Genomic DNA, 19,532 nt, shown 5'->3' on the forward strand with positions numbered 1-19,532 from the left:
CAAAATGTAAACAAATGCCATGGGTGGATCTACACCTAACATCCACTGTAATGATACCAAGTACAGGAGCGTATCTAGTCGATACTACTATAATTACATCGATATTTTTTGGCATTACAACATCTTCTTTCGTTTAAAAAATATATATATACTATGTTTATAAACTCAGGAAAAATGTCCCTGGACACATGAGGACTTTGAATATGACCAATGTAACTACTTGGTATCAGATCAATACCTACATTTGTGTTATCATCCAAAACTAATGTAAAGTATCAAACAACAGAAGAATGAGTGATTATTACATTTTAACAGAAGTGTAGATAGAACATGTTAAAAGAACATGAACAAGTAGATAAATAATTCATTTTCTACCACTTGTCCTTAATAATTAACAAAATAATAGAATGGAAAATAACACAATATGTTACTGCATATATCAGCAGCTAAATTAGGAGCCTTTGTTTGCTTACTTACTACTAAAAGACAAGTTGTCTTGTATGTTTACTATTTTAATGAAGGACAAACTTGCAATAATAAACATATGTCTAATGTACCCTAAGAATTTTTGTTGAAATAAAGCCAATAATGCAATTTTTTGGGGTCCCCTTTATTTAGAAAAGGTCCCAGTACCAAAATATTGATATCGGGACAACATTAACTACAACAAATACATTCCGGGTAACCTGTTTGCACACACACAGTAAAATGAATGCAGCTTGTTGTTACAACTCTGCACAGTAGAGGGGATCGTAACCCAACTTCTTAACACACATCATAGAAGCAGGGATCAGTGTTGCCATCTTGGCATTATGTTGCTATATTTAAGTATTCAGACACATCTTGATTCCCTTTTTAACAAAAAGGGACTAGCAAAAAATCAACAAGACCAGAAAAAGTCTCTCGGACACTTTTGGAGACAAAATGAGTGAGATAATTAGATTAAACCCCCCACATAAAAAGAAAGTTGTATTTCTAAACACGTCTTTCTCAGATGTGGTAGTAACACGCTACATTTACTCCATTACATTTACTTTAATTTACTCAACTCAACGCCAAGAAAACGGAAATGCTGATTATCAGTCCTGCTAGGCACCGACATTTATTTAATAATACCACCTTAACATTTGACAACCAAACAATTACACAAGGCAACTCTGTAAAAAATCTGGGTATTATCTTCGACCCAACTCTCTCGTTTGAGTCACACATTAAGAGTGTTACTAAAACAACCTTCTTTCATCTACGTAATATCACTAAAATTGGTTCTATTTTATCCACTAGCGACGTTGAGATCATTATTCATGCGTTCGTTATGTCTCGTCTCGATTACTGTAACGTATTATTTTCGGGTCTCCCTATGTCTAGCATTAAAAGATTACAGTTGGTACAAAATGCGACTGCTAGACTTTTGACAAGAACAAGAAAGTTTGATCATATTACGCCTATACTGGCTCACCTGCACTGGCTTCCTGTGCACTTAAGATGTGAATTTAAGGTTTTACTACTTACGTATAAAATACTACACGGTCTAGCTCCAGCCTATCTTGCCGATTGTATTGTACCATATGTCGCGGCAAGAAATCTGCGTTCAAAGAACTCCAGCTGATTAGTGATTCCCAGAGCCCAAAAAAAGTCTGCGGGCTATAGAGCGTTTTCTATTCGGGCTCCAGTACCATGGAATGCCCTCCCGGTAACAGTTAGAGATGCTACCTCAGTAGAAGCATTTAAGTCCCATCTTAAAACTCATTTGTATACTCTAGCCTTTAAACAGCCCCCCTTTTTAGACCAGTTGATCTGCCGTTTCTTTTCCTTTCTCCTCTGCTCCCCCCTCTCCCTTGTGGAGGGGGAGACACACAGGTCCGGTGGCCATGGATGAAGTGCTGGCTGTCCAGAGTCGAGACCCGGGTTGGACCGCTCGCCTGTGCATCGGTTGGGAACATCTCTGCGCTGCTGACCCGTCTCCGCTCGGGATGGTGTCCTGCTGGCCCCACTATGGACTGGACTCTTACTATTATGTTGGATCCACTATGGACTGGACTCTCACAATATTATGTCAGACCAACTCGACATCCATTGCATTCGGTCTCCCCTAGAGGGGGGGTGGGGGGGGGGGGTTACCCACATATGCGGTCCTTTCCAAGGTTTCTCATAGTCATTCACATCGACGTCCCACTCGGGTGAGTTTTTCCTTGCCCTTATGTGGGCTCTGTACCGAGGATGTCGTTGTGGCTTGTGCAGCCCTTTGAGACACTTGTGATTTAGGGCTATATAAATAAACATTGATTGATTGATTGATTGATTGACTTAAGTAACTTTTTGTCAGAGTACCGGTAGTTTTAATGTAACCTATTTATTACATATTTTTATTTTAATGAAGAAGAAGAAACGCTACTGACTCCATTACATTAAGTTTCATTCAGATGTATTTATATGCTAATTATTTTTAATAGATTTATTACAACTTGCAAAGACATTCTCTTGGTTTATTAGACTTTTTCCAGCGTGCGCTGTCACATGACTCTGTTTCACCAATTCAACGTAAGCGCTTGTAACCTTTGACTACATTGCACCAATAAAATAGAGCCTGGCAGACACATGACCTCACTCAAGCTACATAATGTAAAAAAATAAAATAAAAAAGTGCCATGACGTCAAACGAAGCAGTGTCAACGTTCACCTTGCAAACTAGGAAATATAACATTTATATCATGCGTTGTCATTGGCGTCAGTAAAAATGTTCACATTTCAGCTGACAAAAATTCCACTTCCAACTACAGCAGGGGTGTCAAAGTCAAGGCACACGTGCCAGATCTGGCCTGCGAATGAATTATCTATGGCCCCCGGGATGATATTTGATTAATCGGCCAGCAGGCCACAGCCGCCTGCTGCTGTTTTGCACACACCAATACTCCATCAGTGTTGGCACTCGGACATTTCAAAATGGGACCCCAGGGACCCCATCAAGTCATAAAAAATGTTTGGAGTCACGCTTTTTTGTAACCGCTTTGAAAACAAATGACAAATGTATGCATTATCCTGTTATATCTCACATTCTATATTGTGTTTTTGAAAAAGGTTGTCATAAACATTAATTCATTAAAAAAAATAATACAAAAGAAAACAATTTTTATGCATATGTACATTTATTCAGTTATAAACATTCATTCACTTTTTTCTTTCCTTCATGGATCTAAACGTTACCGCTGCCGGTATTTTTTTATATTTTTCTTTTTATTGTAATATTTTCAGAATGTGTTTGTTCTATTTTTGGCCAAAGTAGGACAAAGACAACAATCTGAAGTTGTCTTAATTTTTTTGTTTTAATGCCATGATTTTAATAGTCCGGCCCTCGTGTGCACAGATTTTCCTCCATGCGGCCCCTGAGCTAAAATGAGTTTGACACCCCTGATGGAAAAAACATTTTGCAGTAAACCGTAGATCTTTTTTTGTGTTTTAGCTAGCGTTATGCTAACATTTGCTCTGTTATAACGTCATAAGTGACTGTAAAATGTGCATCGTTTGTGGTACATGCTGTAGTAGTAGTAGTAGCTTCCCTGTCTCTCTCACACTTCTTATCACACACCAACTGTGGTTGGTGTGTGATAAGAAGTTACTCACCAGTTACTCCGTACTGGAGTATATTTTTTTACAGAATACTTACCGTATTTTTCGGAGTATAAGTCGCACCTGCCGAAAATGCATAATAAAGAAGGAAAAAAACATATATAAATCGCACTGGAGCCCGGCCAAACTATGAAAAAAAACTGCGACTTATAGTCCGGAAAAAAAGGATACTCTTAATCAAATAATTATTTGGATGCTCACTTTTTACTTTTACTTGAGTCATATTAGTTTAAAGCAGGATTGTCCAAATTGCGGCCCGCAGCAAATTTTGTAACAGCCTACCTACCACACATTCTAAAATACCATTGAAAAAAAACACTTAAAAAGTGAAACAAAAGAGCAAATAGGTGTAAAGTACTGCTAAAAACTAGGGATGAACAGGATTTTTTTTTTAACACAATACCGACAGAGATAACTTCCTACTTCTCAAGAACAATACTAATAACCGATTCACCTGTTTATATCTATTATTTTTTAAATGCAGATTTAACTGAAGTGTGTACACACTTTTTTGTGGCCTGCTTTGGGGCAGCTTCTTTAGAAACAGCCGCGTCTTTGTCGGCTTTCAAAACACCGTCGTCGTAGCGATGCTGGCGTTTCGGGCGGCTGATTAGGATTGATGGGTTGAAGGGCGATGTTTTGAAGAACATTTGGTGCAGAATGTCTTCCTCTAAAAACAATGAAGAAGTCCCGGACGATCGACACCATGTTTGTTTACAATGAGCTAGGGCTTGACGATTATGGCAAAAATAATCATCACGATTATTTTTATTGATATTGTAATCCGGATTCATGACACGATTATTCATTAATTTGAAAACATTCATGTTTATTGTACCACCAAAACTCAAATTTAAATATATAGATATAAATTAGTAACAAATAAACTACAACAAAATAAATAATGATAAAAGTAATAACAATACATTTAAATAACGATAGCAATATAGTAAACAATAAAAAACAATTTTTCGATTTTGTTTTCAATTCCAATTTCTTTTTTTTACCTTTTACACTTATTTTACCACCAAAGAATGTGTCCTTTTTGTGTCAAATAAAATTATTGTTAATTCACATGCAAACATCCTCACATTGTATTTTTTGTTAGTGCAGTCAGACCAGATGTGGTGCACTGCGCTATTATTGACTTAGACTTCCTTTTACTGTCATTCAAATTTGAACTTTACAATACAGATAAAAACGAAATTTCATCGCTTTAGCTCGTTGTAGTGCAGGATAAAAGTGCAATAAGGTTCAGAGTGTTTGCATTTACAAAAGAAGGTGAAGATATAAATAGATAACTGTACAGATAAATACATTGCACTTTTGCATATGCATCCACGTTTATGGATGTATGTTATAATGTCTTTATTTTATTATTGTATAGGAGGGAAGTGTGTTGTGCTGTTGTTCTCAGCTTGACTAGTAGACGCGACTTGAAGCCGTTTAAAAACAAAAACAGCGAGCCTCTGAAGTTGCGACTGCACATTAACGTTACATCGATGATGTTGTTCACAACAACACAAGCAGATGAGATGTGTTGTGGGTGTATGGATTGTTTTTACTAGCTTTAGCTTCGTAGTTTAGTCACTGTTTCAAGTGGACGTCTCCACATTGTTTGGTTCGGGATGGGTCGGTTGAGTGTTTTGGGGATGAATGAGCGCTACGCGACACATTATTTTCCAAAGAAATGTTCCTTCTCCTCACATTGACAGCATTTCACTCACATGTATGTCAATTTCCGTGATATTATTTAGCGTTTATCAGTGGATTCAGTTTTATTGGCCAATTATGTGGCTGCGTCCCCGATTATGTGAATGGTCTTACTTCTTTTATTGAGTTTATTGATTAGGTATACTAGTGTTGTGTCAAATAAAAATAGCAACCATGGTCAGATCCTAAACTTCTAGTAGACATGCTCTTTTTTTCCCCACTCATTCGCTCCTCATCTGTTTCACCGTCACCAGCTCCAGAATTTGCATGCACATTGGGACGGTCCATTAATTGTTTAGTTTTTTTCTCGATTATTATATTTTCATTATCGCGAGAAGCCATAATCGAAATCAAAATTAAAATTGGATTAATTGTCCAGCCCAACAGTGAGCTCTGGGGAAATGTATAAAAGAGTAGGGGAAAAGGAGCACTTGATTTGCTCACTCTAATCTCGCCTCATTGGAGTATTTTTTAATCGATTATCTGAGATATTACTTTTTTGTGTAAATTCCTCATATCAGTCTAATTTAATTAGTGCGATAATTACCTTTTTATCTTACATATACTGTATTGGGGCCCCCGCTTATAAGCTACTATAGCTTCCTGGGAGTTTCCCTTTTACAAAGCACTTACTAATCATATATATTTATCATGCACCCCTGCTAATAACACAAAGCTGAAATGCAAGCTGTTTTTTTTCCTTATAAGCTGCAGCCTATAATTATGCAAATTAGATTATGTAATCTCGCTCCCTGTAACTCACCGTCGCGAATGGTTTGCGATCTTGGGGGAAACACTAATTTTCAGTTATTTTTGTAAAATTCTGCATTGTAATCCGAACTAACTTCCTTCTGGTTCTGTTCAAAAGTATTTTTAAAAGTGTGGCCCTCATACTTCTTCATAGTTATTTAAAGTAGTACTTATGACAAAAAAGACAGAGATTGTGTGTCATACCGTCGCTTAAAGTAGTGATTTCTGACATCAGTGCCATTTAGTACAAGTGCATCCATCACATGTACGGCGTTGATGCGGCGCTGCGCTTTGCCCTGTGAAAAGGAAGTGTGTCAAAATGGCCAACAGGATCATTTCCAAGTTATGCCATAAATTGTTAAAGCACCAGTAGTCGCACTCACCTCGCCCTTCAGCTCCTGGACGATCTCGACACTCAGGAGAGTATCTCTGGGGAGCTCCAGCTTGAAATACTCCAGCTTCTTCCAGCGTAAAGGCATTTTGCCGTCCCACGTGTAAATCTGAGACTTCTGCATGAGGAAATGTTTGTGTTACATACTACATTCAAACTGACTAATGAGAATCCCAGAGCCTTATTACAGTCAGAAAAAAAAATGTCATCACCTTTTAGAAATGAAATAATGCATCTAAATATATGGGATTTCTTTACACCTTCAAAATAATATACATATATATATATATATATATATATATATATATATATATATATTGGTATATTTAGGGCTGTATGTGACTAAGGGTTTTCATAGTAGATTCTGATTTGTTAAGATTTTGCCCAAAGTAAATGATCAATCAAATCTATAGTGTTGGGGTTTTTTAAGAGAGAAATTAACAGATTGTCGCGACGACCCCAAGAGGGACAAGCGGTAGAAAATTAATGGATGGACGATGCTACGTAGTACTATATACTGACTGGTCACTAGGTGTCAGTAATGTCACATGGATGTACTGCTAGCACCTTTATGTGAATCTTCCAAAGTTAATTAACTATACTTATAAAAGGAATATAGTATTTCGTTGAAGTAAACAAAACAGAGGCTAAACCACTCTGACAAACATATAAACATGGTAGAGATTGGATAGTTTTGTTTAGTGAGGTCCTGCTAATTATTTGCGTAGGTAATGATGTCCACTAGGGTTGCGCAATATAGATAATATACGATATAAAGTCAATATATTTGACTGACGATACAGGTTTGAATATAATCATCATATCGTAATAATGCATGCTGATGACACATTCTAATTCTGTCCTGCAAATCTGACAGCAGCAGGCCAACGACCGCATCCTAAAGACAATGTAGCGTCCTTGTTAGCAAGCTAGCGGCTAATGTCCCTCTACAGTGCAGCTTCTAAATCACTAATCTTCGCCTCCATGGCAGCAATGAACTGCATTTCTTACAAATATCATTATCACTTAAAGACTAGAGGAGAAGGAAAAGCTCAACAGCTAAAGCTCTTGAATGTAAACAACGGTGGGCGGTCGATACAAATATCAACAGTAACGATACCAAGTATAGTATCAGTATATGGTCAATACTACAGTGATTAGATTGATGGTTTTTAATATTACAAAATAGTTTTTGGTCGTTTTTTTATTGTATACAAACTCAGGAAATAAGAGCCAATAGTACTTTTTTATTTTGCACTATTGACTTTACTATTAATGTTGTATTAAATAAGAGGAATAAGGAAATCATTTAAATATTAATTTATATTCTTATAACAATAATAATGCATTTTATAGCACCATCCTTTAGGTCTGATTACAGTGGTGATGAAAAATGAAATAATTTAAAAATTCTGAAAATATTTAGTATTAGTATTGTTATGACGAATGCTACCCCCGTAACTAATTGATATCAGATCGACACCCAAATTTGTAGAATAGCCCAAAAATAACTTAAAAGTATTGAAACAACAGAAGAATAAGTGTTTTGTACAATTATGAGAATAGTAGATATAACCATGTTACAACTGTGGGCAGTAAATTAGCAAGTAGATTAATAATAATTTTAAGAAAATAATACAACAGGACATTTTGCAATATGTTTCTGCATACGCCAGCAGCCAAATAGTCTTTGTAACCCATTTTGAAATGGTTCTATTATCATTTATATACCAAATAATATACAGTGATATACAGCGTTATCGTAAGAGGCTACAATATATATTGCGATATAGATTTGAGGCCATATCGCACATGCTTTCTGCTGACTCACCCCTAGTGCTAGGAGGAAGATCTGCTCGCCGCCTACCACAATGCAGCGGTAGTCCATGACATTATGCAGCTTATTAAGCGTGCTGGAGTTAAGTGGCACAACGCTGCTCTTGAATGAGTCCACATCTGCGTTCTAAAGAAAACATGTACACAAATTAAATGAAAAATGCCCCCACCCACATCAAGGTGTTAGTTTATCACTCCAAATACCTTGGTCAGCTCATAGAATTTAGACTTTGGGTCTGAAGAAGTCGGAGTGACCCTGGCCTTGTCTGGCACCTGAGAACAGACACATAATGCATTGAGAGGTGGGGCTACACCAAATGTCTACAATGAAAACAAACAATAACAGAGCATACTCACCCCCCAGAGCTTGAGACATTCCTTGCGGATGTCCGCCTGCCTCGACTCTGCGAGCGTCCTGCTGGCGCAATAACCCTCAATTTCACACAAAACACACACAAACAAACAAAAAAAGCTACTCACGGGTCTAGAACAAAGGCGTGGATCTTGGCCAAAGCCTTGATCTGGACTGCACACAGGCTATAGGAACAGTGGCCAAACGTGAGTATTTTGCAATATTGATATGAAATACATCACAACCGGGTCTGTACCGCTCATTGGAATTGACCATGAAGTGGTAGAAGTCTGCATCCTCCTTGATGATGCTCAGGGGAACCACATCCAACACATCCATCTCGGTGTTCTTCAGCTGTTTGAGTTTTAGGTTGACTTTGAACATGTACTCTCTGACGGCGTCTGAGCCGGGTTTTAAACCTCGACATACAAGGTACCTGCCAGCACAAAGACATTTGGCATCATCCCCCTCACTTGACATGAATTGGATGCGTACATTTCAACTGGATCATAAAATGGCATGTTTTAAATGAAATGTTGCCTATCATCCACAACCCCAATGTGAGAAAAATAAACATGTGTTGCTCTTTTCTGTACATTGTAAAAAGTAAAAGCTTGCTAGCAAGAGGCAGCAAACAATGCAGGTACAATCAGTTTATATATATTCTGTCTATAAACATTTCTAAAATCACCCAAATAACACAGTATACAGTGCATGCTGTAAGTATACATGTAATGTAGTAACAGGCACATTCACAACAAAATGTAATGCAGTAGTTTGGTCATTTTAAAAGGGGAACTGCATTTTTTTCCTTTTAAATTTTGTCTATAATCGCAGTACATATTGTGAGACATGAACACGTCTTTCTCTTTTTTTCATTCCAACTAGTGGAGAAACTGCTAGCAAGATTGGCTAACAATGTAGCTACCGGTAATAGGGATTCGATGTATTCCGCCTCTAACAGGCACATTCATAATATGTAATATTTACATACTTTAAGCATTGCTGAAACTTTTGACCAACCTCTCGGCTTATGGCAACAATCTTCTACTATACAGGTGTGAGGCATGATTTATAATCTAGCATTGATTGGCAACACTAAATTGGCCCTAGTGGGTGAATGTGAGTGTGAATGTTATCCTCCTATCAGTGTTGGCCCTGCGATGAGGTGGCGACTTGTCCAGGGTGCACCCCGCCTTCCACCAGAATGCAGCTGGGATAGGCTCCAGCCAACCTCCGTAACCCAGAGAGAGACAAGCGGTAGAAAATGGATGGCTGGAATTTACAAACTCAGAGGCGATTCAGCAGCAGCGGAAGCAGCAGCTCAGTAACTAGCTTACCTCTCTGTGAGCAAAGCGCTGTTACTAAAAGTAGTTCCTCTGCGTTAGCTTACAATAATGTAGTCTCTATAGCTTGGAATATGCAGGTGACGTCCCGTGTATGGAGTATCTTGATAGGCGGAATAGAAGACTCAGCATTACCTGCATTCTTAGCTGCCTCTTGCTTTCTGGTTTTCACGAATTAGAACGCACATAAAAGACATACGTGTGGTCTTGTCACATACAGTGGAACCTCGATTTACAAAATTAATTGGTTCTTGAACATGGTTCGTAAACAGAAAAGTTTGTTAAAATATGAATAATGGGTTCCAGCCTTGACAAAAGTTCATATTTTAGTAAAGTTTTGGACACTTTGAACACAATAACAAGTGATATACATTACTGTATATCAAACTACATAACAAGTGGGTGAAAAGTCAATACAACGTCAACAAGCTGCTATATGCACACACAAAAGTCATTATGGCGCCTTTTTACAAACAAAATCACAAAAATGTCTTAACTTCAGCAACTATATTGCTACAATATAAAACATTTAAAAAAAGGAAAGTGCACACGCATTAACAACGACAAATAACTAACGAGAGGAGCAAACGGTGGGGGGAGCCGTACGTGTCTGTGCTTCGGAAGAGTGACTGTCTTCAACTGAAACTTGATGTGGGTACTTACTGTGCTGTGGTCATGCTTGTGAGTGCTATGATTGTACTCCTTTATAGATTTTTTAAAAACTTTTTCCCCCTCCTTCTTTACACGCTGGTCTGTTGAGTTTTTGGGACACTTATTGAGTGAACACAATGGACAAAACTTGTCAAAAAAAGCGAAAATAACTATGAAAAAGCACACACGCTGAAGTGTAGAGACGAGACTGTTATGTTTGTTGTCTTCTCCCTGCCTTCTCTATTGTTTTTTTCAGTTTCTTCCATAGTCTTTTGTCCCCAACGAGGCACACCTGCTGCTAATCACCTCCTGGTAGCATTTAAGCGCGTCTCCACCAGCTGGTCCCCGCCGGTTATTGTTCCTGAACTCCGCTCTGACATGTGCTACCTTGATTCTGCTTCCCTGGTATGTTGCCTTCGCATATTTCTGTTATATTGACCTTCTTGTGTTTTTGTTTTCCTAGCCACCTTGTTTTAGAGGACTAGTTTTTGCCTGACCTTTGCTCCGCCAACCTCTGAAAGAGACTACTTTTGTTATATTTCCCATGGTGTGCACTTTGCCCCATCACCCTTAGTTACCATTTTGGACTTATTAAATATTTTCATTTGTTATCGCTTCCCTTGCCTCCATTCTCTGCATCCCGGGGTCCACCCTTGAACTCTATCCTAACATAATAACCGGCCTTTTCAAAATGGACCTCGCAGAGACGGACCCAGTAAAGCGGGAACTGGAACAACAGGCTATTCGCCTGGGGCAACAAGAGGAACAATTTGGTTTACTTGGTGCGTGCGTCAACGCCATGACGGAACGCCAAGATGCCCGCCTCGACACATTGGAGCGACAGCTAAGTAGCGTACTCACCGCTCTGCAGGCCATGTCTCCTCCCACGGCCGTCCCAGCAGCCCCGCAGTTACCGCCACGTCCTGAAGATACTCCTTTGCCTAGCGACACTCCTCCTGCCGCCTGCCCACCACTCTCCAAGCCTGAGCGTTTCTCCGGCGAGTCAGGTGATGTACAAACTTTTCTCACCCAATGTGAGATCTACTACGAACTTTTACCCGCGTCCTTTCCTTCAGAAAGAGCGTGCGTGGCGTTCATCTTGACCCACATGAGTGGCCGGGCGTCTGCTTGGGCCACCGCAGAGTGGGTGCGTCAGTCACCCGTGTGCGCCTCATACTCCGCCTTCTCCAAGGCTTTAAAGAGCATTTTTCAACGCGAGAGGCCAGGGCGTGAGGCGGCGCGATCGTTGTTGCGTCTGCAACAAGGGCAGCGCAGCGTCACGGACTTCGCCATTGAATTTCGTAGACTGGCGGCGGAAAGTGAATGGCCCACTTCCGCATTGGTGGACGTTTTTTCCCTCGGCCTTGCAGATAAGGTCCGGAGACTTATGATTCCGCTCAAGACTCCCGATAGCCTCGACGAGCTGGTCGCTACGGCAGTGGAGGTGGAGACTCGCCTCGTTGACTGGGAGAGAGAGAGACTCCGACAACAAGGATGGCGCTCATCTGCATATAATGGGAGTGGCCATGGAGGGCATCAAATTATGCCGCACCGATACCCATTGTCGATGCGGTATCGATATCACGAGAGGACGAACCAATGCAATTAGGAGGATCTCGCCTCACTCAAGCGGAGAGGGATCGTCGCTTTCGTCTCCATCTTTGTCTGTATTGTGGAGAGGCCGATCATCGCCTGAACCGCTGCCCTCATCGTCCAGCTCGCCATCGTTCTCAAGCATCATCACCTCCTCGCACCCAAGCTCCACCCACTCGCCACACCCCAGCAACACATGCGCCAGCGACCGCTCCTGCTCCTCTACCGCCCTCTACAGGTCAGACTCTGTCACGACTTCAACTCACTGGCATACTCACCTGGGATAAGGATAAGCATTTTGACATTTGTGCTCTTATTGACTCTGGTTCTGATGACAATTTTATTGATGAAGCACTTGTTAAGCGTTTGGCCATTCCCGTTTCCAAATTACACAGACCTAGGGTGGTCCGATCCCTCGACGGGGGCCACCTGGCGAGCGTTACTCATCAGACTGAACCATTAACGCTAAAATTATCTGGTAACCATTTTGAGTCTATTTGTTTTCTCGTCATTCCCTCTCGCTCGGCTCCTGTTGTGCTCGGTCTTACCTGGCTAGCTCTGCATAATCCCCATATTGACTGGGTCAAGACAAAGATCATTAATTGGGGAAATTTTTGTCACACACATTGTCTCCAATCCGCATGCCCTCGCATCGGGCCCGCACGTGTCGTTACCCCAGAGATCATAGATTTGTCGGTTGTCCCCACAAATTACCATGATCTTAAGGAGGTCTTCAGTAAGGACCGCGCATTGTCACTACCACCACACCGTCCCTATGACTGCTCTATTAATCTACTACCGGGTGCTACACTTCCTTCGTCCCGTCTTTATAATATTTCTAAACAAGAACGAGAGTCACTAGAGGACTATATCACCACGTCACTCGCTTCAGGTCTCATCCGCCCCTCCAACTCTCCTCTAGCCGCCCGTTTTTTTTTTGTGGAAAAGAAAGATAAGACACTCCGCCCTTGTATTGATTATCGGACCCTAAATCTTATTACGATTAAAAATAAGTACCCCCTTCTGCTTCTCAACTCTGCTTTTAACCCCTTACACACGGCCAGATATTTTACCAAATTAGACCTCCACAATGCTTATCACCTGGTCAGAATAAAGCAAGGGGACGAATGGAAGACCGCCTTTAACACACCACTAGGTCATTTTGAATATCTGGTCATGCCTTTTGGCCTCACCAATGCGCCGGCTGTTTTTCAAAACCTCATTAATGATGTTCTTCGCGACATGCTCGATCGATTTGTGGTCGTTTACTTGGACGATATCCTCATTTTTTCTCCTAACTCCGAACTTCACGTCCAGCATGTTCGCTTAGTTCTTCAATGTCTTCTAGAGAATAGACTTTTTGTCAAGGCTGAGAAATGCTTGTTTCACACTGAATCCGTTCTGTTCTTGGGGTTTATTGTAGAGAAGGGTCAACTCTGAGCAGATCCCGCTAAGATCAAGTCGGTGGTCGATTGGCCCACACCCACCACTAGAAAGCACCTCCAAAGATTTTTAGGTTTTGCTAATTTTTACCGCCGTTTTATCCGCAATTTTAGTCAGGTAGCTGAACCTCTTACTAAGCTTACATCTACCAAGCTCCCCTTTTTGTGGACCTCTGAGACACAGAAGTCCTTTGAGAAACTTAAGTTGTTATTTACTTCAGCACCTGTTCTTATCCACCCTAACGTGTCCACTCAATTTTTTGTCGAGGTTGATGCTTCCGACTCCGGCGTGGGAGCTGTTCTTTATCCAGAATGTACGCCTGCCCCGAGGAGGAGGCCAAGACCGAGACCATCATCCCTCCATCACAAGTGCTGGGAGCTATACAGTGGGACATCGAGAGTCGCGTGACAGAGACACTCAAGAAGGTTCCTTCCCCTCAGAACTGTCCTCAGGGTCGTTTATTTGTCATTCCAGAACTCCGTCCGGAGGTCTTGAACTGGGCCCACAACTCCAAGATCGCCTGCCACCCAGGCATTACTCGTACGACTTACCTCCTAGCCCAACGCTTCTGGTGGCCTACTCTCAGGACTGACGTGACGTAGTACGTATCTGCCTGTTCCACCTGTGCCCGCAATAAGGCTTCTCATCGGGCACCAGCTGGCCTTCTACGGCCACTTCCCATAACCTCCCGCCCGTGGTCCCACGTGGCGTTGGACTTCGTCACAGGACTTCCACCATCTAATGGCAACACCGTAATATTGACAGTGGTGGACCGCTTTTCCAAGATGGCACATTTCATTCCCCTTCCCAAGTTGCCCTCGGCACTCGAGATTGCAGAATTACTTACACGCCACGTTTTCCGGCTGCATGGTATCCCGGTGGATGTAGTCTCGGACAGGGGACCACAATTTTCTTCGGCAGTTTGGAAGGCTTTCTGCAATTCGTTGGGAGCATCACCGAGCCTCTCTTCTGGATACCACCCACAGACTAACGGTCAGACGGAGCGCACCAATCAGGATCTGGAGGCTGCCATCCGCTGCGTTTTCCACCAGCAGCCGGCCTCCTGGGCGCTCAGTCTATCTTGGATTGAGTACGCCCACAATACTCTCATCAGCTCGGCTACAGGTATGTCTCCTTTCCACTCTGCCTACGGGTACCAACCTCCTGCCTTTCCTTCCCTGGAATCTGAGGTCGCTGTTCCATCGGTTGCTGTCCACCTACGCCGTGCACGTCTAGCCTGGCAGAACACACGGTCCGCACTGTCACGCACCTCGGAGCGCAACCAGCGTCTCGCCAACCGCCACCGCAGCACAGCTCCGGATTACAAGCCTGGTCAGAAGGTATGGCTGTCATCTCGTGACTTACCTCTCCAAGTTTCCTCCAAGAAACTGCAGCCACGTTTTATTGGACCTTACACCATCGAGCGAGTTATCAACCCTTCAGCGGTTCGCCTACATCTTCCGGACTCTCTCAAGATCCATCCGTCCATCCACGTCTCCCTACTCAAGCCTGTGTCCTCCAGTCCCTTGAGTCCTCCAGAGGTGCCTCCTCCTCCTCCCAGGCTGATCGATGGACACCAGCCGTTCACGGTCAAGGCCATTCTTGACGTGAGAAGAAGGGGCAGGGGTTTCCAGTATCTGGTCGACTGGGAGGGTTACAGCCCCGAGGACCGATCTTGGGTCCCGCGATCGCTTATCCTTGACCCTTCTCTCCTTACTGTTTTTTATGAACGTTTTCCCGAGAAGCCAGGTAAGCCGCCAGGTGGCGTCCTTTAAGGGGGGGGAGTACTGTTATGTTTGTTGTCTTCTCCCTGCCTTCTCTATTGTTTTTTCAGTTTCTTCCACAGTCTTTTGTCCCCAACGAGCCACACCTGCTGCTAATCACCTCCTGGTAGCATTTAAGCGCGTCTCCACCAGCTGGTCCCCGCCGGTTATTGTTCCTGAACTCCGCTCTGACATGTGCTACCTTGATTCTGCTTCCCTGGTATGTTGCCTTCGCATATTTCTGTTATATTGATCTTGTTGTGTTTTTGTTTTCCTAGCCACCTTGTTTTAGAGGACTAGTTTTTGCCACGCTGTGTGCGTCCTGACCTTTGCTCCGCCAACCTCTGAAAGAGACTACTTTTGTTATATTTCCCATGGTGTGCACTTTGCCCCATCACCCTTAGTTACCATTTTGGACTTATTAAATATTTTCATTTGTTATCGCTTCCCTTGCCTCCATTCTCTGCATCCACCCTTGAACTCTATCCTAACAGAGACGTCTCAAAAGCAAGTGGAGTGGAAGGTTCTGCCCGAGCCTCCCCAACAAAGTTTCGCCCTACTGTCATGCCTGCAGGCGTCTAAATTAGGCGTTGGTCAACAGAGACATGGTTCGCATACAGTAGCATATTTAGCTTGATCTTAAAGATCGTAAATCAAAAAGTTTGCATATTAGAGGGGTTCATAAATCAAGGTTCCACTGTATATGATTGTAAATAATAGGCAAAATTCCAAAAAAGTGAGGTTCCTCTTTATGCCCACCCAATTAATATTTTACATTAAGTATGTAAACTTCTGACCGCAACAGTACACGCTCAGTGCAAAAATAAAAAAAACACCAGCAGCCCACCTCTCTGAGTTGGCAGGCCGGCTGGTCACAGGTTTGAAGAGGGAGACCCGGTCAAAGCAAAGGTACATTAAGTAGATCAAACCCACGCTGAAAATGGTGAAAAGGTCAAAAGTCTTACAGACAAAATGTCCACCTGAAAGAGAAAGAGGATCCCAGTTAATCCAGTTAATAAAAGTAATGTTTCCACCGAGCAGCACAGTTTGGATCAGCTCACTTGTTCACTTTTCAACCTTCAATTGGGGTACCAAAGCACCAGACCTATTATGAGCGATTGTGGATGAACGCTTGCAACTGACCTGTCCTGAGTGTAGAGAGAGCGGTGAGGAACTGGCAGAGCAGCAACTGTTTGCTCAATATCTCCTGAAGGTTCTCTTGGCCTTCCACGCTGAAACCCTGGCGTCGCAGGAAATCAAATCAAATCAAATCAACTTTATTTATAAAGCACATTTAAAATTTACCACAGGGGTAGCCAAAGTGCTGTACAATGAGCAGGTTAAAAGATAAAACGAGTACCGAGCAAACACAACACAACACAAACAGAACATGATAAAAAATAAATAATTAAAATAGAATTAATAAAAACATAAAAACATAAAAACAGGATCACAGCAGGTGTATTATGGGGCGCCATTGTAGGATGGATATCACTCAGTGTTAAAAGCCATGGAATAAAAGTATGTTTTTAAGAGGGATTTAAAAACAGGAAGAGAGGAGGCTTGTCTAACACTCAGGGGTAGGTCGTTCCAGAGCTTGGGAGCAGCAACGGCGAAAGCTCTGTCACCTCTAAGCTTCAGCCTTGTGTCAGGGACCGTCAACAGCAGCTGATCGGCTGATCTTAAGGATCGGGAGGGGCAGTAAGGCTGAAGGAGGTCGGAGAGATAGGTTGGCGCGAGGTTGTTTAGACATTTAAAAACAAATAAAAGGAGTTTAAAATGTATTCGGTAACGCACAGGGAGCCAGTGAAGGGACGCTAAAATAGGGGTGATGTGCTCACGTCTGCGGGTCTGTGTTAGCAGACGAGCAGCAGAGTTCTGTACGAGCTGCAGGCGGGCGAGGGAGGCCTGGCTAATGCCAACATACAGGGCATTACAGTAATCAAGACGAGTTGAGATAAAAGCGTGGATTAATTTCTCAAGATCATGTCTTGATAAAAGCGGTTTCACTTTCGCTATTTGGCGTAATTGATAAAAGCTTTTTTGAACGACGCTGCTGATTTGTTTTTCGAATTTAAAATCTGAGTCAAACTTTACCCCCAGGTTTGTGACAGAGTCGCTGAGATACGGGGTCAGAGTGCCGAGGTCAACGTTGGGGGAGGGAGAGCGACTTGGACCGAACAACATAACTTCTGTTTTGTCTTCATTTAGGCTCAGGAAGTTAGCTGAAAGCCAGACTTTGATGTCGTGCAGGCAGTCAATAAGACTTTGAACCGTGTTATTTTGTGCCATGGGAAAATAAATCTGGCAATCATCGGCATAAAAATGAAATGCAATACTGTACTTCCTAAAAATAGAACCAAGGGGGAGAAGGTAAAGCGCAAATAAAATTGGGGCAAGGATTGAACCCTGGGGGACCCCATGTGGTAAAGGAGCTGTGGACGACATAAAACTGTCTACTTTTACACAAAAACTCCTGTCGGTTAGGTACGACCGGAACCAGTTGAGGGCGGCGCCCTTAATGCCCACACAGTTCTCAAGACGAGTGATTAAGGTGGTGTGGTCGACGGTGTCGAACGCAGCAGACAGATCTAAAAGCACCAGGACAACATATTTACCAGAATCAGTGGACAGGAGGATATCGTTAAAAACTTTTAGAAGCGCTGACTCTGTGCTGTGGAGGGCTTTAAAACCGGACTGGAACAGCTCAGTGATACCATTATCCTCTAAGAAGGGCAACAACTGACTGTAGACAACCTTCTCTAATATTTTGGAAATGTATGGAAGATTAGAGATAGGTCTGAAGTTAGAGAGGAGAGAGGGGTCGAGGCTGGGTTTTTTAAGTAGAGGTCGTACCACTGCATGTTTAAACCATCATGTCAGTCATCTGACCAGGAAGTGACCCCATGAAGAATGCACACTCACCCCGTCCGCCATGAGGAAGTGCAGCCCTGTTCCTTCGGTGCTGTCCAGCACAAAGTTTCTGAAGGCGGTGACGTTTTCTGGCCGTGTGATGTCGCCATCGCCGTCCACGCCTCCTTCACCTGGGACGCAAAGATGTCATAAGATCAAAAGATTGCATTGAGGAGCTCCACTTGCATTATGCGCTACCATAGTAGGGCTCAAACAGCTCGCTGGGCGCAGCGTAAAAATCCTCCAGTTTGAAGTCACAGGGTCCTCTCAACGTCATGCCGAAACCTTTGGCGTGCCAGCGTCTCTTCCACAGGACGTACTCAGAAAATCCGCCAGGTCCTGCGCACACGTCGCCAAAGTACAACAGCTCGTTCTTGAGGTCTTTGTTCGAAGAATTCTACATGGGGGAGAGAGGGAGGAGGGTTCATCTTGACGCAACCTTGGTGCGACAAACATGGCAGTATTTCCTTATGCACACTCACCCCTTCTGGAACCTTTGGGTTGGTGAGCATGTAGTTGAAGCAGTGGTCGATGTTGGCCATTTTCATAGCGGCTCTGGATACAATAAGTATGGGACAAAACTTTTTTTGTCTAGAATTATCAACATTTTGATAGTTAAAATTATTCTTTAAAAATACACCTTGTCTAATTATTGTACACACAATGTAAACAATGTACACTCAAAAGTAATTGATGAGAGAGACGCACCTGTTGAGAAAGATGCCTCCTCGGATGGTTTCGTAGGGGTTCGAACGAGTGCGTGCTCTCCTCATTTCTTCACCCTCAAGGTCGTCAAACACTGTCTGTTTAGAAGCAGCAGTACATTTCATTACACATTTCATTCAGGAGCCGATCACTAAGTGCCAGGTGAAGTGACAGTGTGTGTGCGTAGGTGGAGGTACAGTTCAGCTAGTTGTTGTTTGGGCTTTGTTGATTGAATATAAATTTGATCCATCACACCCTTATGTTATGTTTGTTTGCTATACAGTACTGTATAGCGTTTTATATTGTGTTCAAAATGTACAAACCTTTACTAAAAAAATTGACTGCATTGTGCTGCTGTTGCCCTAATGTGGACTTACCTTGCATCTAAGAAGAGTGTGGAGGAGGTCTTCGGTGCAAAACTCTGTTTCATCCTCAATCTTCATTTTTCT

The 19,532-nt window shown here is 42.4% G+C and overlaps 1 protein-coding gene across 2 annotated transcripts in view; it reads right to left on the reverse strand.

The window, feature by feature from the left end:
• The window catches only part of cmtr1 (cap methyltransferase 1), a 30,275-nt gene that overhangs the window by 3,238 nt on the left and 7,505 nt on the right, over positions 1-19,532 (reverse strand). For both annotated transcript variants that reach the window (XM_061987301.1, XM_072916263.1), the window contains exons 6-19: positions 19,461-19,532; positions 19,087-19,181; positions 18,861-18,933; positions 18,577-18,775; positions 18,391-18,509; positions 16,609-16,705; positions 16,313-16,445; positions 8,926-9,105; positions 8,798-8,854; positions 8,675-8,732; positions 8,522-8,590; positions 8,313-8,444; positions 6,474-6,599; positions 6,295-6,386 (exon numbers count right to left, since the gene is read on the reverse strand). In XM_061987301.1, the coding sequence (XP_061843285.1) occupies positions 6,295-6,386; positions 6,474-6,599; positions 8,313-8,444; positions 8,522-8,590; positions 8,675-8,732; positions 8,798-8,854; positions 8,926-9,105; positions 16,313-16,445; positions 16,609-16,705; positions 18,391-18,509; positions 18,577-18,775; positions 18,861-18,933; positions 19,087-19,181; positions 19,461-19,532 (1,502 nt within the window). The remainder of the gene's footprint in view (positions 1-6,294; positions 6,387-6,473; positions 6,600-8,312; positions 8,445-8,521; positions 8,591-8,674; positions 8,733-8,797; positions 8,855-8,925; positions 9,106-16,312; positions 16,446-16,608; positions 16,706-18,390; positions 18,510-18,576; positions 18,776-18,860; positions 18,934-19,086; positions 19,182-19,460) is intronic.

This window comes from Nerophis lumbriciformis, linkage group LG26 (assembly GCF_033978685.3).
Source record: "Nerophis lumbriciformis linkage group LG26, RoL_Nlum_v2.1, whole genome shotgun sequence".
Classification (NCBI taxonomy): Eukaryota; Metazoa; Chordata; class Actinopteri; order Syngnathiformes; family Syngnathidae; genus Nerophis; species Nerophis lumbriciformis.